Source organism: Thamnophis sirtalis, unplaced genomic scaffold (genome assembly GCF_051295495.1).
Source record: "Thamnophis sirtalis isolate CommonGarterSnake01/CBP01778 unplaced genomic scaffold, rThaSir2_p1.2 scaffold_12, whole genome shotgun sequence".
NCBI lineage: Eukaryota > Metazoa > Chordata > Lepidosauria > Squamata > Natricidae > Thamnophis > Thamnophis sirtalis.
The window spans coordinates 50210775-50234237 of NW_028261392.1; the positions used below are offsets into that span (position 1 = coordinate 50210775).

The 23463-nt window shown below is 41.7% G+C and overlaps 1 protein-coding gene across 7 annotated transcripts in view; it reads left to right on the forward strand.

Annotated features, from left to right (window-relative positions):
• CNKSR2 (connector enhancer of kinase suppressor of Ras 2) overlaps positions 1-23463 on the forward strand; it is a 270841-nt gene that overhangs the window by 45671 nt on the left and 201707 nt on the right. For all 7 annotated transcript variants that reach the window (XM_087726468.1, XM_087726467.1, XM_014057257.2 and 4 more), the window contains exon 2: positions 14654-14817. In XM_087726468.1, coding sequence (XP_087582594.1) covers positions 14654-14817 — 164 coding nt within the window. The remainder of the gene's footprint in view (positions 1-14653; positions 14818-23463) is intronic.

Below are 23463 nucleotides of genomic sequence, written 5' to 3' on the forward strand. Positions count from 1 at the left end.
CGACCCCGGATTTGAAGCTTATTTTTGTAGGATTCCTGTAATATCGTATTTTTCACATTTCTAGTGACGAGGTAGACCACTATATCTCTTGGTAATTGTTTTTGTTTTGCCAGCAAGGAATTAACGTGATAAACCTTTTTGATTTGCCAGTCAAGATTCCCTCCTGACCTTCCCACCATCAGATCGAAGGCTTCAGAGAGAGTCTGTTTCAGGTTCTCTTGTGTATTTTCAGGGAGGCCCCTTATTCTTAAAGCCAATTCCATTTGCCTGTACTGTAGCATTATGATTTCATTGTCTGCATCGCTAACCTTTTGCTGGACGCCTCCAGTTTCGTTGCCAATTTTGTATTAGCGTCACTAAGTTCTTCTAACTTTTCTTCAAGGTCCTGTGCATAACCAACTATTAAATTCAGAGCCATCACCAAGTCCCTCCTAATCATTTGGTTATATGTCATAAGTTTTTCAGACATCTGTTTGTTAGAAGCAGCTATCTCTTCCTTAAATTTTGTTTCCATCATAATAGCATGAGTTTGTAATGCATCGATTAATTCCTTCTGTAGAATTTGCCTTGTCAGGGGGTCCCCTGCAGATGTAGAAGGGAGTGATGATTGTATTTTAGCAGAAGGCGCTGGTGAATTTCCGGCACTTTTCAATGCGGGGGGAGGAGGGGGAGATTTTTGCTTAGAAGCCATCTCAAACTTAATCTTCTTTAGTCAGTTAATAGCAGTAGACTTATATACCGCTTCATAGGCCTTTCAGGCCTCTCTAAGCGGTTTACAGAGAGTCAGCATATTGCCCCCAACAATCTGGGTCCTCATTTTACCCACCTCGGAAGGATGGAAGGCTGAGTCAGCCCTGAGCCGGTGAGATTTGAACCGCTGACCTGCTGATCTAGCAGTAGCCTGCAGTGCTGCATTTAACCACTGCGCCACCTTGGCTCTTAAAAAGTTAAAAAGTCCAGGCAGTCCAATTATACAGCAATTGCGATTTGTTTTGATAATAAATCTCTTCTTGATAGTAAATCACTTTTAGGTTTCGCAAAAGCTCTACCCGAGGCACGCCCCTCCTACACAGCTCGGCGCCATTTTTATAGTACTTTCAGCAAGTTATCAGCAGAAGGAATTCTTTACAATGGAGCTAAAGATTTATACATACAATTAAGAAGCTCACAAGTATTGGTTCAGCTCGGCTTGAGGTCCATAATAAATCATTGTGCTCAGGATGAGCGAAAACCTTCGTTCTGCAACAAAAGGCAGAATAAATCCTGGCACGGAGCTGCCATGCTACAGCCTGTGCTTTCCAACTTTCTCCCCAGCGTTTATGCTGAAAGAGCTAGTTGGAAAACTTCCGATGCATAGCTGCTCATCTCTCTCTTCTAAGCCCGAAGGGAGGATATATAAACTGCTAAACAGCTTGATAGATTGCTGTTTAGACAGATTAACGATGCCAAGATTCCAGAGCTGTTAGAGATAACAACCCTCTGTCAGGCCCCGCCCACCGGAAGTCTTTACCCATATCTTTTCTCAAGTGTCCAACACTATTGGTTCTTCAAAGTTTTGTGCCCACTTTATCATACAATCTTTAATTCTGTTTCAGAATCCATTTCTATTAGGACATTATATAACCTTTTTATGTGCATTTGACTTTGATCCCTGATTTGTTTTAGTAGATTGTCCTCATTTTGCATCATACCAATTTTCTGATCTTTTTTCCATCTAGCTTGCAACTGTCCATACTGAAACCATGTTTGGATTACCTTCTCCTCTTTTAATACATTCAAGGGTTTTAACTGAAACACACCTCATTCTATAGTAAGAAGCTGTCTATATGTAGTTACATCATGTTTTTGTACTATACTTACGTTCTCTATTGCACGTCTGGGAATTGCCCAGATAGGTATCTTATCATTTAATTTATATTGATATTTTTTCCAGACACGCAATAAAGCATTCCTTAATATATGACTTTTGAAAGTCTTATCCACCTTCTTGTCGTATATCAGCATAAGCATGCCAACTGTATATCAAGTCATGCCCCTCGATATTCAATAACTTATCCTCTGTTGAGTTAATCCAGTCACTAATTATTGATAAAACTACTGCTTCGTAGTATAGTTTTAAATTTGGCATTTTCAAGCCTCCTCTCTCACGTACATCTTGCATTATTTTAAGTTTTATTCTTGGCTTTCTCCCTGCCCAAACAAATTGTTAATACCCTTCTGCCATTAAAACAAATTTGCTTCTTTTTAAAGTATTGGTATCATTTGAAAAAGAAATAGGAACTTAGACAAGACATTCATTTTCAGTGCTGCTATTCTTCCCAACAAAGATAATTGTAATTTTCCCCAATTTTTCATCTCTGCTTGTATACTATGCCATAGTGGCTCATAATTATACTTATATAGTTTCCCGTTTGAGGTTGAGATGTAAATTCCTAGATATTTAACCTTTTTAACTATTTCATATCCTGTTATTTTTCCTAAGTCTTCCCTTTGATTAGTGTTCATATTTTTAACTAGCATCTTTGTTTTTCTTGGGTTTATTTTAAACCCAGATACTTGGCCATATTGATTAATCATATTCATTAAAACCTTGATAGATTTCTCTGGTTGGATTAAAGTTATAACCAAGTCGTCCGCAAATGCACGTAGTCTATATTCTTGATGCCTAATCTTGATTCCCTGTAAATCATCTGACCCCCGTATTTTATTCAACAATAATTCCAGGGTTATAATAAACAATAATGGTGCTAGGGGGCAACCCTGTCTTGTACCTTTCTCGATTTTAAATAGTTCTGTTAAACTTTCATTGACTATAATTTGTGCTGTTTGTTCCTGATATATTGCTTTGATTGATTGTAGAAAATACTCTCCAATTTCCATCTTTTGCATTGTTTTAATTAAAAATTGCCAATTCACTCGATCAAAGGCTTTCTCGGCATCTAGAAATATAAGCACTGCGGGGATTTGGTTATTCTTTCCCAAATATTCCAGTATATTAACAATTTGTCTTACATTACTTCTCATTTGTCTCCCTTGTATAAAGCCGATTTGATCATTATGGATCAGTTGCTGAGTAACCAACATTAACCTATTCGCTAATATTTTAGTAAAATTTTTATAATCTATATTGAGTAGTGATATAGTTCTATAATTTTTTGGTTGACTAAGATCTTGATCTTCTTTAGGTATCAAGGATATGAAAGCTGTCCTCCAAGATGGAGGTACCTTTCCTTCCACTTGGATTTTATTAATTTGAAATTTTTGAAATTTAATAAAATTTGTATGCCGCCCACTCCCTTGGGACTCTGGGCGGCTTACAGACAAGATAAAAAGCATTAAAAAAATTAAAGGTAAAAATACAGTTGTTAAAATTACACACCATCCATGCTGTCAAAGTGGGGCTGGACATTGATCAACAGCCCCAGGCCTGCCGGAACAGCCAGGTCTTGGTGACTTTTCGGAAGGCCAGGAGAGTGGTAAGGGTCTGGATCTCTACGGGTAGATCGTTCCACAGGGCCGGCGCAGCTACAGAGAATTATTAAATAATTCCTTAAGGGGTTCTACCATTTCTAATTGTAAATTTTTATAATAAACTGCTGTCAAACCATCTGTGCCTGGTGCTTTCCCAGCCTTTAACTGTTTAATTACCTGGAGGATTTCCCCCGAGGTTATTGGTTGATTCAATCTCTCCCTCTGTTCCTCCTTAACTATAGGTATTTTTTCTTTGTCCAAGTATCTATCTATATCTAAGTCTTGTATTTTATCACCCGTGTACAATCCTGTAAAAAAGTCAAGGAAGGCCTTTTGGATCATATCCTGTTGATAAACTTCTTTTCCTTTATAATATATTTTCGGTATATTACAAGATTTTTGTTTCTTCCTTGTCAAATATGCTAACCATCTGCCTGGTTTATTTGCATTGCAGAAAGTATTATGTTTTCCATATAACAAATTAGTAGCCACCTGATCTGACATCAGCATATTAATAGGGTAATTGCTTCTTTAATCTTCTTATCTCCTGGGTTTAATATTAACTCCTGTTCTTTCTTCCTAATCTCTTCCTCTAGTTCCTTTCTTTCCCCCCCCCTGTCTACGTCTATGTAACTTATTTAAATTTATTAGGACTCCTCGCATGTACGCTTTACTTGCATCCCAAACCATTTCCATAGAGGTACCCTTATTCATGTTAAAAACAAAGTATTCTCTCAACTATTTTTTACATTCATTAACATTTTTCTCATATCTAAATAAATTTTCATTTAACCTCCAACACCTTCTAGATTCCTTCCCAAATTCCAATTCCATCCAAACTGGGTTGTGATCTGTTAAGGCTTTGGGACATATCTTCGTTTTCTTTACCTTGGAAAGCAAATCATTTGTTGTTAATATGAAATCAATCCTGGAAAAAGATTGATGTCTATCAGAAAAGAATGTAAAGTCCTGTTCTTTTGCATTTCTTTCTCGCCAGCTATCTCTTAGCTCCATATCATACATCATATCAAAAAAAGACTTAGGAAGTTTCGTTCATTTTTGGATGTTTTGCAGGAGACCCTTCTTGTCTTTCTTGGTATCCAAAACTTCATTTCAGTCACCCATTAATATGCAAGATTTATAGTCCCATTGTATTAACTTAGTATGAAGCATTTTGTAAAATTTGTCTTGTTGTTGATTGGGAGCGTATATTCCCATTAAGAGTAACTGTTTCCCTTCTAATATAAGTTCTATTGCAATATATCTTCCTTGGGAGTCTGCTTCAATTAGTTCAGCTTTCATGTCCTTTCTTAGGTATATAACTATACCGTTTTTCTTCTCTGGGGCGGAGGCTACAAAGTATTGTCCAAGTCTTGCTTTCATCAGATATTTCTGGTCAGTTGTTCTAATATGTGTTTCTTGCAGGCAAATTATATCATTCTTAAATTGTTTAAAAAAATGGCTTATTTTCTTCTTTTCTGTAGTGAATTTAAGCCATTGATGTTCCAAGTTAAAAATTTAGTTGTCATCTTTAGCTCCTTGAAGCTTTTTAAGAGCCATCTGGAAATACTGTAGTTTGGCTTTTGGCCTGGCTCCTCCTATCGCGTCTGAGCTAGAATCTGTGGCTTCTTTAGTCATTGCGTAAATGTAAATGTCGCTAACCTTTTGCTGGACGCCTCCAGTTTCGTTGCCAATTTTGTATTAGCGTCACTAAGTTCTTCTAACTTTTCTTCAAGGTCCTGTGCATAACCAACTATTAAATTCAGAGCCATCACCAAGTCCCTCCTAATCATTTGGTTATATGTCATAAGTTTTTCAGACATCTGTTTGTTAGAAGCAGCTATCTCTTCCTTAAATTTTGTTTCCATCATAATAGCATGAGTTTGTAATGCATCGATTAATTCCTTCTGTAGAATTTGCCTTGTCAGGGGGTCCCCTGCAGATGTAGAAGGGAGTGATGATTGTATTTTAGCAGAAGGCGCTGGTGAATTTCCGGCACTTTTCAATGCGGGGGGAGGAGGGGGAGATTTTTGCTTAGAAGCCATCTCAAACTTAATCTTCTTTAGTCAGTTAAAAAGTCCAGGCAGTCCAATTATACAGCAATTGCTATTTGTTTTGATAATAGATCCTACTTTCCCTTGGAAATGGAATGGATGGCTGAACTGAATCTGAAAGAAAAAACAGTCTGGCCCAGATGGTTGCTGGGAGTGGGACAGATGAGTGATTCTGAGGAAAAGCTAATAGGGGTTATGACCACCTGATGCCAGCGACCAGAGGCTGCCTGGCAAAAAGCTGAAAGAGAGGATCTCATGATGACCCAGGCTTTACACCTTTTACAAGAAGCCTGGGAAAAACACCATTTCTACAAGGTCTCGCTGAAAGGGAGGTTGGATTAGCTGAGCAGGCAGAGGGGAGAGCAGACGACCTGGCTAACCCTGGAACGGTCCTGGGAGCTGCTACTGTAGTTGGTGAAGATGGAGGAGTCCCAGCCACAGCAGCAGCAGCCGTTCAAGCTCCTCCAAGGGGGGGGGTAGCCCCACAAAGGCATCGAATTCCAAAGATTCCTCCTCTTGGAGTAAGTATGGAGGAGATTCCCAAAGAGCTGGGGTTTTTTTTTAGTTCAAGTTTTGGAATTACATGTAAGAGTATGGGGAGGATTTCTCATCGGAGGTTGCCAAAGTGAGAAGTGTTACTGTAGCATTGTAAGGCAAAGCTGCTGCCTGGATGGTGGCCTTGTATAACGATGATTCCCCTGTGCTGAGGCATTACAACGTGTTTATCACGGCCCTGAGGAAACCTTTGATGACCCCCTCACAAATTGGAAGGCAAAAAGCAGGATGAAAATCTTAACCGATGTGTGAACAGCCTCCCTCCCACCGTGACCTGCAATGCTTGTATGTGCTGGTAACTGATGTGGAGATTGACCTAGCCAGAAATCGATACTGTGGAAGTAGCAGCCGGAACAAAGATCCCCCGTTATACCAAAAGAGGCACCAGGAGCAGGAAAGGGGGGATCTGCAACCTAACCCAGATCAATTGTGTGTTTCCAATGTGGAAAAGAGGGGGCATCAGGCTGCCAACTGCTACTCTAAGTTTGGCCCCAAACCGTCTTCGGCTGGAGAGAAGAAACCTGACTGGCAGCCAGGGAAACACCATGAAACTGCCCTGAAAGGCATAGAAGTCGCTGATGTCCTTCCTCCAAGCCAGGAGGAGAAGGAACCCCCTCCTTCTTTGGGAGAAAGTGAAACTGACTCCGATGATGATCCCTTGGTAAGTCCCCAATCGGGCCCCATGACCATCCCAGTAGAATTAAAAGTACCCTTGACCAGTGCCCAGGGGAAGATGCTGGCCCTTTTAGATTCTGGCTGCACCCGATGTGTAATTAGCCCTGAGGTGGTGGAAAAATGGGTTTAAGACTGAGAACTATGAAAGTACCCATTGTCTTTTGCCAGTTGGATGGGTCAGTTGTGGTGGTGGGGAGCCCATTTTGTAACCGAACCAGTGGAGATGTGGATGGGGGACCACCAAAGAATCCCTGAGTTTCATCATGGTGCCGGGCCTCTCATACTGGGATTACCTTGTCTGTGGAAATGGAACTCTGAAAGAGTATCGGGAAATCAAAGAAATTTGGTCCTAAATATGTGGGTCCTTTCCTCATTGTTAAAATTGTAAATCCTGTTACCGTGCAATTTGAATCGCCAAAAAATCTTAGGAGAATCCATCCCGTGTTCCATGTGAACTTACTGAAACTGGAACATACATCTTGAATGTGTTCACCTCAATCCCCACCTCCTTTCCCCTCCTTATTAAAGTGGCAGCTCCGCCCAGCCCAGAGGCCCGGAGCTGTCATTCAGGGGAGAAAACTGGGCCAGTTGCCAAGACTCACCAGATTTCCCTCCTCTACAAACAATCCAGCTGAGTAATCTACAAGGCTTTTGATAACTGAAAACAATTCATGATTAATTGCTGGGTGATTTTTGTTCTGGGTCACAAAGGGATGGGTGTGCACACACGTGGGGTGCAGTTTATTCTAATTACCAACTATAAAAGGTGGTGGGGAGCACCAGGTGGCAGCTCTGACACTAAGCACTAGGGCAATTTATTCATTGCCTTAGTGCTTTGTTGGTTAGTACCTGCTGGAGGAAGAAGATAAAAGTGCATTTTGAAACTGTTTCTGTGTTTGGCTGTTTTCATTAACCCTTCAGAATCTGACAGTTTTGTCAGAGCTTCCACTAGAGCTTCCACCAGAGCTCATACCATGGCTGAAGGTACAATGTTTGGGTTGGAGGCTGTGGGTTTGGAGGAATCTGCTGTGGCAACTGATACAACTGTGCTGGAGGCTGTGTCAGGGCCAGCATGAGAGGCACCACCGAATGTAAGGTCTAAGGACTACTCAGTGACATGGAAGCCTACAGCAGAACTTCTAGAGGCCGATGTGGCAGCCCATGCAGGAATGACAGGAGATTGGTGTCTGGGCTTGCTCAGGACCACAGAGACTTACCATCCCCTGCTCCCTGCTCACCCCTCCTGGAACCCATTTCACCCAAGGGCGTGAAAGCCACAGCTCAGACGATGATTGGGGATACATCACTGTAGTGGACAGCCAAACTCTACAGATTCTGCAGGAAAGGTTTGGGGCAATGGGCTTCTTAGATAATGGACGTGGCAGTGGTTGGAAAGATAGTGTGGCAGGGTTACTGGAACACGGATCCCAATAGCAATAGCAATAGCAATAGCAGTTAGACTTATATACCGCTTCATAGGGCTTTCAGCCCTCTCTAAGCAGTTTACAGAGTCAGCATATTGCCCCCAACAACAATCCGGGTCCTCATTTTACCCACCTCGGAAGGATGGAAGGCTGAGTCAACCCTGAGCCGGTGAGATTTGAACAGCCGAACTGCAGAACTGCAGTCAGCTGAAGTGGCCTGCAGTGCTGCATTTAACCACTGTGTCACCTCGGCTCTTATCCCAACAGGCAGGGGGAGTCGTTGGGCAGTCCAGCATAACCAATCCAGAATGGTATGGTGCCCAAGGGGCTGTAAGAGTAGGAGATCAGCAGCCCAAGCTAGGTTTACCCCAAGTTGCCCGGGGCACCTGCGGGAGACAAGTGGCGTGAGAGTGCTATGCACCTCACCCTCTCCTTACTCAGAGGGGGTTTCCAGCTGGTTATGGGCTCAGAGTGATGGGATGCTGGGACCCACTGGCAATACAGGCTATTTTGATGGTAGCCCAGGACAAGTGGCCCTCTTCTTAGGCCAGGTGTTAAATCACATGGATCGTTATGGCTATATGTATATGTCGCAGTGGGACATGGTGATGGTAGTGATGGACAGAGGCTGCTGACTGGGTGGCTGAACTGTATGGGGACCATGCTATGGAACTCGCGGACATTGGTCTGTTTCTGATGGCAATTTCCGGAGAGATTTGAAGATACCCTAGGATCCAGCGGGCAGAAGCCGAAGTGTGGGCTACAAAACAATAAGGGAAGCCAGTAGCTGAATACATCAGAGAGTTCTGGCATCTGGCCAGCAAAGTGAGGATGTGGCCAGAGAGGTTGGTGGTGCATTACTTTAAGGCTGGTCTTGACCGAACACTATGCCGGGCCTGCATCTACAGAGGGTTGCCACCTAGACTGACTACATGGTTCCAGGCCGCCACAGAATTAGTTATAGAGTTCCACGAGGATAAGCCAGAAAATTCCATCCCCTATGGCAGCTGGACTGACAACAGCCATCCGGCCACCCATAACTTGTTTTTGATGCAGGAGGCCAGGGCATAGAGCAGCACTCTACCATGAGACCGGTCCTACAGTGTCCATGAGCAGACCAAGGGAAAAAAGGGGACGGTCAGGAAGAGTGTGAGGGGCAGCCAGAAGATGTCACACTGGGCAAGTCAAGCAGTTCCTATACCAGTTGACTCTATCCCATCGGGTGATATGCTCAATACCAGTGGAAACGACTGGGTGGAGGGTTCCAACTTGATGATAACTAAGCCTATCAAACTGTTTGTGACACAAGTAGTAGTGGAAGCGGCCAGCCAATGACAATGTACAGCCCTGATCGATTCAGGGTGCACTCGTTGCTTAATGAACATCACAGTCGCTGATAGTCTGGGGGATGGGCCTCAGGATGTTGGCTGGGCTGATCTGTTTCGAACAGATGGACAGGTCGTTATTGGGACCTGTAACTGATCAGGTGGTATTGCAGATAGGGCCCCATAGGGAGGTCTTGTGTTTTGTAATGTGGTTCCGCACATTACAGAGGTGATGGTACCAGGCCTGGTGTGATTTGATAAATGGGGACCCACAATATGGTGGGGTGGTGGTAATAATCATCTCAGAATAGGCGTAGGTCCTGACCCCCCTCCTCATGAGGCGCAAACCATGGCTCTGGGCCTGGTGGGATTCCGAGCTACAGTGCCATCGGTATATACAATTGGGGAGGAGCGATTCCCTCAGGTATATGCAGACTTAAAAGAGGTATGCAGCATTTCGAACAGTGTGATACTTTGCCCCCTCAACTCTCCACGGGTTGTGCAGTGGAACTACTCCCTGTGGCTAAACTGCCAAGGCCCCAGATGTATTCTGTGACCCCGCAAGAGCTAACAGAGATGAGGACATATATAGAAAAGAACTTAAAAAGGGGCTTTATTCAGCCAGCTAGATCAAGGGTAGCCGTCCCTGTTCTGTTCCGGAAGAAAAGGGATGGCAGCTTTCACCTCTGTATCGATTTCTGGGGCCTTAATGCCATCTGTGCGGAACATCTGTATCATCTCCCTTTAATGAAGGACATGCTGGCTAGGTTAGCGGAGGGATGCCTAGTCACAAAATTAGATCTCAGGGAGGTGTATTATAGGGTACGCATTTGGGCTGGTGACGAATGGAAGACAGCCTTCAATTATACTCTGGGAAGTTACCAATTCCGGGTTATGCTCTTCGGACTGCAAGGAGCCCCAGCAGTGTTCATGCAACTAATTAACAAGGTGCTGCATGAGCATCTCAAGGGGTACTCGTCTATTTAGACAATATTTTTATATATACGAAGACCATGGAGGAACAAGTAACTCTTGTATGTCAAGTTTAAAAAGCTGTTGGATGCACATTTATACATTAAATTGTTTAAATGTAGCAATAGCAATAGCAGTTAGACTTATATACCGCTTCATAGGGCTTTCAGCCCTCTCTAAGCGGTTTACAGAGTCAGCATATTGCCCCCAACAACAATCCGGGTCCTCATTTTACCCACCTCGGAAGGATGGAAGGCTGAGTCAACCCTGAGCCGGTGAGATTTGAACAGCCAAACTGCAGAAGTGCAGTCAGCTGAAGTGGCCTGCAGTGCTGCATTTAACCACTGCGCCACCTCAGCTCTATGTGAATGTGAATTCCACAGGGCGCAATTGGATTACCTTGGGTTCCGTATTACACCTAAAGGGGTGAAGATGGATCCCACAAAGATAAAGGTGGTGTTGGACTGGCAGGCTCCTGAAACCTTGGACTTGGACTTAATCTTCGTAAATGTCAACGTCCATAAGGCAGTGACCGTTGCATTGTGAAGGCCAGGGGCAGGACGTCACGGATTACAGCACGCCATTGATTCCGATTTAGGGCGGCTTGTTGGGCATCGGTTATCGAAAAATGGAGTGGTTGAAGATCGTGAGCCACTTGGGATATCCACGTTTTCTTTCGGGCATTTTGTGCGATTTTCCACCCATCCAGTCGCAGCAAGTTAATCGATCGGTAAGGCAATCGGCTATTGTCCATACGGCAAACGTGTCCAAACCACCTAAGTCGTTGTCTTCTTAGGTAAAGTTCCAACCTGCAAGCAGTTGCAGAGGTTTTTAGGGTTTGCCAATTTCTATCGCCAGTTCATCCCGTCCTTTGTACAAGTGGCCCTTCCACTAACCATCCTGTTACGTATGAAACATCTCATGACAAACCCTTGTCCTGGAAGCCCAGTCATGTGGACAACAGTGTGTCAGCAAGGGTTTAGCATCTGAAGTCCTTGTTTGCACAAGAGTCAGTACTGAAATATCCAGAACCCACTAAACCATTTGTGGTTCAGGTAAGCACCAGTGATGTGGCGGTGGCCGCAGACCTCTTACAAAAGAACAATGAAGGAGTCCTATAGCCTTGTGCCTACACCTCGAGGAAGTTGACAGGGACTGGATGCAACTGGTCCATTTGAGAGAAGGAGGTGTTCGCGGTCCAGTGGGCCCTGTTGATTTGGTGGCATTTACTAGAAGGGGAAGAGATACCCTTTGAGTTGGGATGGACCACAAGAATCTGGAGGCCTTCCAGATCCCACAAAGATTGTTGCCAAAGCAAGTTAAATGGGCCTTATATTTTCAGCGATTCAACTTCCAATTAAAATATATACCAGGGGGCAAGAACTTCTTAGCTGATGCTTTCTCCCACAAACCATAGTACCACAATAAAAGGGAGGATTTAGTGCAGGCTGTCATCCTGACCTTACAATCTAGGGTGTTAGCCACTCAAAAGGCCCCACTGGCAGCAGACCTGTATGCCCAGGAGTAGGACCTCTCCAGAGCAATCAAAGCAGTACTCCCAATGGACCAGTGGTTTCAAGAAAATCAAACTTTATTAACACAGCGAGAGGGCTTTGCCTGGAAGGCTTTGAAGTTATATGTACCAAGTGTGATACAAGTGGCCATGCTGCAGTGCTGCCACGACGTTTGCTCGGTTGGACATTTTGGGTTCCTCAAGACTCTCTATTTAGTAAATCACCAATTCTGGTGGCCCCACATGAAGAGGGAGATAGAGGAATATGTAAGGAGTTGTATTGTTTGCACTACTATGAAAGCCTGGCCTGACCGGCCTCCTGGTCTTTTACAGCAGGTGGCAGATCCGATTCGTCCATGGGAACAGATAGCCATGGACTTCATCGTGGATTTACCGGACAGCCAAGGGAACAAGGTCATTTTGGACGATAATAGACCTTTCTCCAAGCAGGCTCATTTTGTAGCATGTACTGGCCTTCCATCTGCTAGGAAGCTGGCAAAACTGTTTATTGCCACTGTCTATAGACTCCATGGCACCCACAGAAGGATAATTTCAGACAGGAGAGTGCAATTCACTGCCTGGTTCTGGCGCAGATTCGTGGCAATGGTGGGGTCTTCACAGGGATTTAGTACAGCCTTCCACCCTGTGACCAATGGTGCTGCGGAGAGGGCAAACACGATGGTGGAGTGCTACTTAAGTTGTTACGTCCAGTACCAACAGACCGATTGGGTGGAACTCCTCCCCTTTGCAGAAGTTGCCTATAACAATACATTGCACAAAAGTATGGGGTTTACCCCATTTCATGTGGCTACAGAGCAGGAGTTCGTCCCAATTCCAGAGTGTCCTCAAGTGCGCCCAGATGATACTACCTCGCAGGAGTGGATAGCCCAGATGCAAAAAGTTTGGAAAGTGGTGAGGGATGCGTTATGTCACTCTTTTGCTACATATAAAAAGAGTGCCGATAAAAGACAGAAGGCGCAAGGACCTTTCCACGAGGGCCAGAGGGTGTACCTCTCCACTAAATATCTCAGGCTGCCCTTGCCATGTTAGAAACTCGGGCCCAAATTCATTGGGCCTTTCCCAATCATGTGAGTTATTAACCCAGTCACAGTGCAGCTAAGACTCCCCCGTCGACTGGGGAAAACACATCCAGTCTTCCACTGCAGCCTTCTCCAATCAATTCAGGCATCTGATATCAGAGGAGAACAACATTTTGAGGTTAAGGAAATCCTGGATTCCAGGAAGCATAGGGGACGAATTCAATATTTGGTGGCCTGGAAACAAACTCCTAAACTTTTGCAAAAGTTCCATTCTAGATATCCTGATAAACCCTAATTGTGGTACGTTTTGTTATTGTTGTTGTCTGTTTTATTTTTTTCTCCAGGGATGATGTCCTTTCTGCAGGAGGGCCGAATGTCAGGCTCTACTTTGCTTGCTTGCTATCGACTGCCATAGTAACGGGGAGGTTGGAGGCTTATGATATTTGGGAGGGGAATTGCAGGTGCTGGAAGAGATTCATGAAGGGAGTTTTGGTCTCACCATCTTCTGCGCATGCTGATAGATTGTGTTTAGGTTTGGTCAAGGTCAACTGACTCTGCATACCAACAGAATGAAGCCCCTTGAAGATGCACTCCACATGACATCTTTGGATGTTGCAGATTGGACATTGGGTTGGGGTAATTGGGGGGAGGGCTCTGGGTAAACGTTTGATATGTACACGTTTGCGCCTTTTTGTCTCAGATCTTGCTTTTCTTTAGCTGCTTTCATTTCATGTCTAGTAAGGTAGTAAAACTACCTTTATCTCTACTCAAATGGAGTTGGGGGTTTTCTTTCTTGGATACTGGCTGAGGCATGCCTGACACATATTAATAAAAAGAGTTTGGGATCGTAATTCCAGCATTTTAATATGCCTTCTTAATATCACATCTTTTTGCTTTGAGAGTTCACATTTCTATTTATTTTTTAAAACAAATTTCCCTTCTTAAATTCTCCAGTATTTTTTTCAAAATGCTTGCAACGCTGCTATGACAAATTGCTGTAAAATATATTCCCCTTGGATTTTTTGGGGTCAAGTTTCAGCAAAAAATATTCTATTACCCAGTTCATACACCATTCACCGTCTCTCCACTCTTGCATTGTTTTAGGTGTTCAGGCTTTTCCCAGCTTCATGGCAGCCATTTTTGCTACTGCTGCAGCTCATCTTTGGATGAGGGGGCTTTCTGAGCCAGGGAGGGGAGATGTATCTCACCTCGACCTGCAAGGTGGTTTCCCTTTACTTCACCCCCCCTCCTCCAGCGTGGCTATGCCTCCAATTGGAGCCCTCCAATAGGGAGAGCTCGGAACAGGGCCACAGCTCACAGTCCTCGCTTATGAAGGCGCCGGAAGTACAACCAGACATCCTCTTCTTGGTATTTTTCTATGACTTGCACTGTATATATATGGCAATGATATGTGCAGATAAAAATACCTTCAAGCTTCAAAAAGCCCTCCTAAGCATACTTTGCTTCCAGACATAATTTTTAAATATACATGTAATTATATTGGAACAAAAGTAAATATAATTCAGATGATAAAAATGTCAGATAATCTAACATTGATAGATAACACAGTTCAAGTATCAATTTTAGTTTGTAAATATTTTGTTTATTATTATTTTTGTCTTAGGCCTTGATGACTGCCTGCAACAATATATCAAGAATTTTGAGAGGGAAAAGATTGGTGGAGACCAGTTACTACGTATTACTCATCAAGAACTGGAAGATCTGGGAGTTACTCGAATTGGTCATCAAGAGCTTATCCTGGAAGCAGTTGACTTACTCTGTGCATTGGTAAATATTTTGAGAATAAAAAAAAAGGGTTCTGAAATGTATGAAAATTGTCTAATCAATGGGATTATGCAAAACTATTTCAAGGATTTTGAGTAATATTAATATATATATAGTTTTAGTGATACAAAAATTGAATTGCAGTACAAATCATAGTTGAAAAGTCTTTCACTTTAAAATCAAAGTTAGCTTTTTTCAAAGAAAAAGTATTTTTATTGAACTAAAAATGATTATATTATTTGCAGAAATAATTTGTTTCCAAAAGGGGAAGCATTGTAAATCATACTTATCATACTTATTTTTTACAACACCAAGCAAAATGCCTTCTTCTCAAAACAAAAAACAGGGCACTGATGAATTCATACCTCATATTAAATGGTAGTTGTAATTATGATTTTGTGAATAAATTGCAGTGGGTGAATTACAAAGTATCCTAAGACAAAACCAAATCAAATTATAGCTTAGCTTTATGTGCAATTAGCATTTCACTGCCAATCCTGTTGGACATAGTTTCTGCGCATGCACATGTGTCAGCAAATGATTACCTGGAAAATAGCCATACTGAATTTTTGAAAAGCTGTAAACTCCTCAGTACTTTAAAGAGGAGAGCTTCATTTGTGATATTACTGCAGCTGAAGCAACTGTCTGAATATTTTGAAAGGCACTCTAAAATAAGTATTTGCATGTGAATTGTCTGATTAATGAACCCAGAATAAGGAAACACTCCTGGGAGCTTTGAATTCCCAAAAGTAAAACATTATTGGATATACCATATTGGTACTGAAGAAACAAAACCAGCTCTGGTTTTAATATGCAAATGCTTCCCTAGATAAACAATAGCTTCCTCTTCTCCCCACCCCTGGGTGATCACATTGTCCAATTATGAGAAGTCCTTTTGTTATGGGAATAGTCTATTTCTTTCTCCAGCACCTGCAGTGGTGACCTTGATGGTTGCCAAGCTCTCACAATCTCCATATACATTGTCAGCATTCCACTTTCCCCTCCCCCCACCCCTAGAGCCGAGGTGGTGCAGTTGCCGAATGCCTTTTGGGCATTGAGAAAAAATAGTGCAACCTGTTTTTCATTATGCACTTCATAATATTCGAGAATGTCCAGCATAATTCTCATATTGTTTTTAATTTGTCTTCTGGGGAGGAATCCATTTTGATCTGTGTGGATGAATAATGTGAGGAATTTTTTCAACTGTTCTGCTATTATCAGAGCAAAAATCTTGTAATCTGCATTTAGCAGTGAGTTTGGTCTGTAATTTTGTATAAACATGTGATCTGTGTCCATCTTAGGTAACAATACAATGTTAGCCCCCATCCATGATAACGGTGTCTTAGCCTCTTTTAACACAGCATTATACACTTCCAACAGCGTTTGAACAAGCATATCCTGGAATTCTTTATATGTTTCTGCTGGCAGTCCATCTGGCCCTACAGCTTTATTATTCTTTTGTCTTTGTATGGCCTCAATTATCTCTGATGTTTTAATTTCTTCATTGAGCATATCTTTTATTTCCTCTGGTATCTTTGGCAGATCTGACTTTTCCAGATATTGTAATATTCCTCCCTTTGTATAGTCTCGGTTTTCTCTATATAATTGTTCAAAGAACTCTTGAGTAATCCTTTTCTTTTCCTCTAGTTGATAGCAGATCTCACCTTTTTCATCTTATAATTTATTGATCCAATTCTCTTGCTTCTGCTTCCTCAGCCTATAGGATAGCCTCTGCCCCTGTTTATTTGCATTCTCAAAGAAATTTCGTTTTGCCTTTTTTATAGACTATGCCAATTTTGCTTTTTCAAATATAGCCAATTCATGTTTAATCAATTTCATACTTCCTTTTATACTTCCATTTTGTGGTTTCTTTTAAAGTTCACTCTCTAAATTTCTATACCTTTCTTTCAACTCTCTTATTTTTTGATTCTCAATTTTTTTCTTCCTAGCTGGAGCCAATATCGTGACCCCTCTTATAAATGCCTTAGTTGTATCCCATAGGTTTTGTATGGATGTGTCTCCTGGCCAGTTTACTTTGAAGAAAAATCTCAATTCCTGATTAACTCTCTTAATATATTACTGATCCTTTAGGATTGTTCTATTGAATACAAACGATAACTGCCCTTTTGTTTTTTCCATATAATCCTCATGGGATTGTGATCAGCCTATAAATTGGTTCTATGTTTATCTCCTTCACTTCCGAAATTAACTCCATTGACATCCAGACCATATCTATCCTTGACCAGGATTCATGCCTATTCGAGTAGAAGGTATATTGCTTACCCTCTGGACATCTTTCTCACAATACTTCATAGATATTTAATTCTTTGGCCATTTGGAAGAATAACCTGGGTAAAATTCTTCTAGCTCCTTTTCTCTTCTTTCCACTTTTATAGTCCCATTTCTGGTCAACTATAGCATTGAAATCACCCATTAAACAGACATTTTTGTTTCCCATCTCTCGAATAATGCTATGTAGTCTATAATAAAAATTTTCCTGACCTTCATTAGGTGCATATATTACAACAAGTGACACCTTTTTTTTGGTTTAACATTATTTCTACAAGTAATATTCTCCTTTCTTCATCATGATAAATTAGTTTAGTCTAGATCGTGTCTTTAACATATAATGCTAGTCCTATTTTCTTTTGATCAGCTAATGCCGTGTAAAGTTTACCCAATCTAGAATATTCCAAGGTCTGGATCTGTTGTTTAGTTATATGGACCTTTTGCATTGCAATTATATCGTAATTCAAACATTTTAGTTTATTAAAGGTTGTTTTCCTTTTCTGGGGCAAATTTAGACCATTGATATTCAATGATAGAATCTTGATTTCTCCCGACATGATTCTATGTGTATTTAGGTCGTGTGCTTCTTGTTGCCCTTATCTCTCTCACTTCTTTTGGTTCTTCCCCTTTTTTCTCTAAAACAACTTCTTTCTTCTTTCTTGTCTCCACTAGTTCCTTTTCTCTTCTTATCTGTGCCCTGAGTCCTTGCATCCTTGTTCCCAATAGTTCTCCTTCATCTTCCTCATCCTCCTGCCCAACAAGATTATTGTAGAAATCTTCCGCTTGTTCCACCATGTCTATTCTGAATCTTCTATCTCTCCAAGTTACCAGTATGCCCTCCGGCATAAGCCATCTGAAGTTAATTTCGTATTTATTCAGCACAGATATTAAAAATTGATAGGGCCTTCTTAGTTCTCTGATTCTCCTTGGTACCTGTTTTAGGACTCTTAGTTATCAATGATTGTGTACTATTGGATCGTCTCTTGTTCTATTCAGCACCTTGTAGCGTATTGATTTTTTAACAAACTTTACATGGACTTCCCTTGGGAGATTGTTCTTTTTTGAGTAGTTTGTCTGGATTCTATATGTTTCATTGATCTCACTTGCCATCTCATCATTTCCTATTCCCAAAGCCTTTGCTATAAAGTCTGTCATTAAATTCGGTAAATCCTCGCCTTTTTCTTCCTTTACATTCTGAAACCGTAGAAATTGGGCCGCTTTCTCCGATTCTAATGTGAGGACCATTAACTCAAGTTCTTTATTTGCCTGGATCAATCTAGAACTCCATTTATTCCTCCTCCTTCTCCATCCTTCCTTCTATTACATTTATTGTTTGTTCGTTTTTATTAATCTTTATTAATTTTCAGTTCCTGGTGGTTTTTAGCCATTGTCTCTTGCATAACCTGTAATATTATCTGAAGCTCCTTCGTTGAATTAGATCTTTCTCTCTGGAGCATATCCTCAGAGGATCTTTGGTTTGAAGGGCTGGCGGGTGCTAGAGACAGCTGGGATGCTGGCTTCCTCCCCATGCCAATTTTCATTAAATTTGTAATGCTTGTCATTTTTTTAAAGAATTGGATCCCTAATTTAGTTATTTTCCAGAACTCCCACTTTCTTCTCTCACTCATAACTTTCGTCTGTCTGTCTGTCTGTCTGTCTGTCTGTCTGTCTGTCTGTCTGCTGTCTGTCTGTCTTTCCTTCCTTCCTTCCTTCCTTCCTTCCTTCCTTCCTTCCTTCCTTCCTTCCTTCCTTCCTTTCTTTCTTTCTTTCTGCCTGCTTCCCCCTCCCTCTCCTCCCTCTACCTAATAATCAATTTTAAGGAGTATTAAGGTGTAGTATTAAGGGGTAGTATAATCTGTATATCATTAGATTAGTATATTCTGTGAAAAAAGCTATCATAGGATAAAAAGAGAATGAGAGAGACTTGCATATTTGTATGTATGTATGTATGTATGTATGTATGTATGTATGTATGTGTGTATGAATGTGTATATGTGTACACATACATATATATATATATCACACTTATAATATTCCTCTATTTCTATATTTCTATTAATCTGTTAATCTATTCTATTAATCTAAGAGTCAATTGTAAGGGTGAATTCCTTATAATTATTAATTATATTGTAATCAAACCATCTCCTTAATTAATCAATACTAATGCCAATAATATCTAAAATGGTGGAATTAATAATCTTATAGCAATAACAATACCCAATGTATTGGGTACCCAATGACAATAACAATGTGTTTCTTTGATAGTAGAATTATAACATTAATTCCTAACCTTTAAGTTCAACCTTACATATGACCCTCCTGTATTAAGTAATTATATAAATATTCTGAGTCCCCTTGGTCCATTAAATCTTCTTTCTCTATCTCTGATTGTTTCTTTTAATAATGTCCAAAGATTAACATCAATGTTCTCCAATAGTCAGGTCTCTGTTATCTAAGGGGTATAGTCACCAAAAATTCTGTTTTCTCATGAGGTATACCATAGGGGGAAAAATTCCCGATTTCTCCAGTAGATGTCACTCTTCCACAAGCTATCCAGATACAGACTAACAACATACAGACTTAACAAAATGCACTGTCATGTTCTTCTTCAGACCTTCAATAGTTAACTCATTTCCCCCTGAAGGCAGCCATGTTATCAGAGTTATTCACAGCTGGCCTTTGTTATGTTAACTAATTAAGTTTAGATTCAGCTCCTCAGACAGTTCAGAGAAGAAAAGAAAAAAATTCTCCAGTCTTCACTCAGTGTATTCCTCTTGCTGCTATAAAGGGAGGGATAGAAGAAAAAAACCACCCCACTCCTTCTTTGAGCCCCTTAGTCTCTTGAGGTGTTTTGGGATAAAATATCTTCCACCAAGATCAGGAATCTGTTAAGCCACTCACGACTCCTGCAGCCTCTCTGTAATAAATCCTCGCTTACTTTGAACTCCTATCAGCACTCTGGGATGGCCTTTACAGATTGCCCTCTTCCAAAGCCCAGGGTTATGAAGGAAATTTCAAGCACAGACCATGAACTGCCATCCTATGGTCGTGCCAAACCAACCTTCTCTTCAGTCTTCCCTTCAGGAAATCATTGGTTTACGGAAGTCTTTCAAGAAACCTCTCTGGACGCCAGATCCAGCTGCTCTTCAAGGAAGTCCCTGTCCAAGCAGCCATTTGTGCTGGCAGCTGCCGAACATCTCCCACCCACATCTTCTCATTTACCTTCCTTGGCACCTTCTTGGCCTTTTGCTGGTTCAAACCCCTTGGCATTGACATGGGTTGCGGGACTGGATAATTGGCTGCTCAATGGCCCTCTTTCCCACATCGGAAGCAAGCTCTGGGAAAGTGCCATGGGGTCTCCTTTGGTTTAGAGGGAGGGCTGTTGGTCCCTTGCATTCTGGCAGGCATCTCTCAGAATAGAATAGAATAGAATAGAATAGAATAGATTTTTTATTGACCAAGTGTGATTGGACACACAAGGAATTTGTCTTTGGTGCATATACTCTCAGTGTACATAAAAAGAAAAGATACATTCATCAAGAATCATAAGGTACAGCACAATGATAGTCATAGGGTACAAATAAGCAGTCAGGAAACAATATCAACATCAATATAAATTATAAGGATACAAGCAACAAAGTTACAATCCTGCAGTCATAAGTGGGAAGAGATGGGTGATAGGAATGATGCGAAAACTAGTAGCAATAATGCAGCCTTAGTGAATGGTTTGACAGTGGTGAGGGAATTATTTGTTTAGCAGAGTGATGTGGCGTTCGGTGAAAAACTGTTCTTGTGTCTAGTTATCTTGGTGTGCAGTGCTCTATAGCATTGTTTTGAGAGTAGGAGTTGAAACAATTTATATCCAGGATGTGAGGATCTGTAAATATTTTCACAGCCCTCTTTTTGAGTCATGCAATGTACAGTCCTCAATTGAAGGCAGGTTGGCAGTAATTGTTTTTTCGGCAGTTCTGATTCTGAAGTCTCTTTCTGTCTTGTTGGGTTGCAGAACCAAACCAGACAGTTCTAGAGGTGAAGATGACAGACTCAATAATTCCTCTGTAGAACTGTATCAGCAGCTCCTTGGGCAGTTTGAGCTTCCTGAGTTGGTGCAGAAAGAACATTCTTTGTTTTGCTTTTTTGATGATGTTTTTGATGTTAGGTATCCATTTTAGGTCTTGAATTTGATAGAACCTAGAAATGTGAAACTGTTGATACTGTGTTGTTTAGTATTGAAAGAGGTGGTAGTACGGTAGGATTTCTCCTAAAGTCTACCACCATTTCTACGGTTTTCTCTTGGCCTCATCGTGGTGACCCTCATGCACCATGTGCTGCCAGTACTCCAACAGGTCTAGTTTCACTGTGTTTGCCAGCTGGTAACATGCCCCAAGGTCATCTGGAATCCCTCAGGGCAGGCAGTTTTGGTACAGCTCCTTGTTTAGTCCATCTCAGAAATGGTAGACCAGCAAATATTCTGGCCACCCTCTCAGCTTCTAGCCAGGCTGCAGAACTCCAGATGTATTTGATTACTGGCCTACTCCCCGGTCTTATAGCACAGATCCTGGATTCTGTCCAGCGGGCTTGCACAGGGTCTCCAAACCTGTCCAGGAGGACATCCACATTCTCCAACTCTGGTGCCCCTTCATCATGGAGGTACATCACCCAATCTGCCACCTTCTAGATTCGAAGAGATGGCATTTACGTGGTCAAATTCATCTGGGTACATTGCTCCGTATTGCTCCAAACAGTTCCACACCTGGTTCAGGAAATAGGCTAACTTCCCGTTGCCTGTCAAACATGGCTTTCAGAGGCAGAGGTTCTCAGTCATCCTGAACCAGCACATTGCCTGGTGACAGTCCCACAGCATATGGGACCGCTTGAGTCTGAGCTCCTGCTGTTGCAGGAAACCCTGGGCTTTTCCCGCAGTCATGGGAGAGAGAGCAACCTCCCAGGGGGAACCCCAGCTCTTGGGCCATACTCCCCAGTCTCACCCATTAGGGTGGAGACAGGGATGGGATTGCTGAAGTTTGGTCCATCCAAGCCCTGCTCCCGGGACTGAGGATTTTATTCACACTGCTCCTTTCATCTCCATTCTGCCTAAGCTTTTGTGCAGCAGCTCCACAGAAGGGCTACAGCATGCCGCAGGAATTTCCATTCCCCTGGTTCTTCCCAGTCTGCAACCCTCCAGGCCTTTCATTGCTTCTTTGAGTTACGGCCACTCCTGGAGGGACCAAGTGGAACTCTAATTTAGGTGCCTTCCCCACTTTGCTCAGCCATTGCGTCTTTGGTCAAGGCAAAGGGGTCAGGCCATGACTCCTTTCTCACACACTGGTGGCTGCTCTATCTTCTTCACCCTCATTTTGGATCGGGTCACAACCATCTCCACCCCCGAGTCAGCTTGGGTGGCTACCAGTGCCTCCCGAGGAGGGAGTAATCCAGGCTTCATTGCAGCATCAACTTTTTGCTGCAGTCCAGACATCATTAGGTTACAGCTCTCTCAGAGGCATATAAGTAGGCTCTATTAATTTAGGGAGAGCTGGTTAAATATCAATTGTCTGACTAGTGAACCCAAAATAAGGAAACACTCTTGGGAGTTTTGAATTCCCAAAAGTAAAACTTCATTGGCTGCACCATTTTGGTACTGAAGAAACAAAACCACTTCTCATTTTCCCTCTCAAATGCTTGCCTAATTAAATAATAGCTTCCTCTTCTCCCCATGCCTAGGTGATCACACTGTCTAATTATGAGATGTCCTTTTGTTATGGGAACAGTCCCATAACTGTTCTTTCTCCAGCACCTGCAGTGATAACATTGATGGTTGCCAACCTCTCACAATCTCCACATACATTCTCTGCATTCCATTTGCCCCTTCCCCCCTTCCCCCAGTTCATTGGCAAGTTGAAATGCATAAAGGTTTGAAAGAAGCAAAACAGTTCAATCTTGACAAAGCAGTTCATGCTGCACAAACATTTTGGCAGCAGATTTTTCTCTTGCCTGAAATAAGACTGATCTCATGCAAGCATTATTTGATTTTTATGAATTTTCTACTCTATAGAAAGAAATTTAAGGATTTTATTGCAAATGGGTCTTAGAATGATTAAGGAGAAGGTTTTCTAGGAAACATAAAGTTTTATAAAAAGAAGCAAATAAGGATTTGTGAGAATTTCTGGTCCAGAAAAGTAGATCAAATGTTAATTTTCAAAAAATAAGAATTCTATTGAAAATACCCTATACTGTAATGTATTAAAGATTCAGAACAATGGTTAAATTTATAAATGTCATATATAATACCTAAACTGAATGTTTCTTGTATATTTTTTCAAATAAATATTCAAAGTGTTTTCGTAAATATTTGTTTCTTTT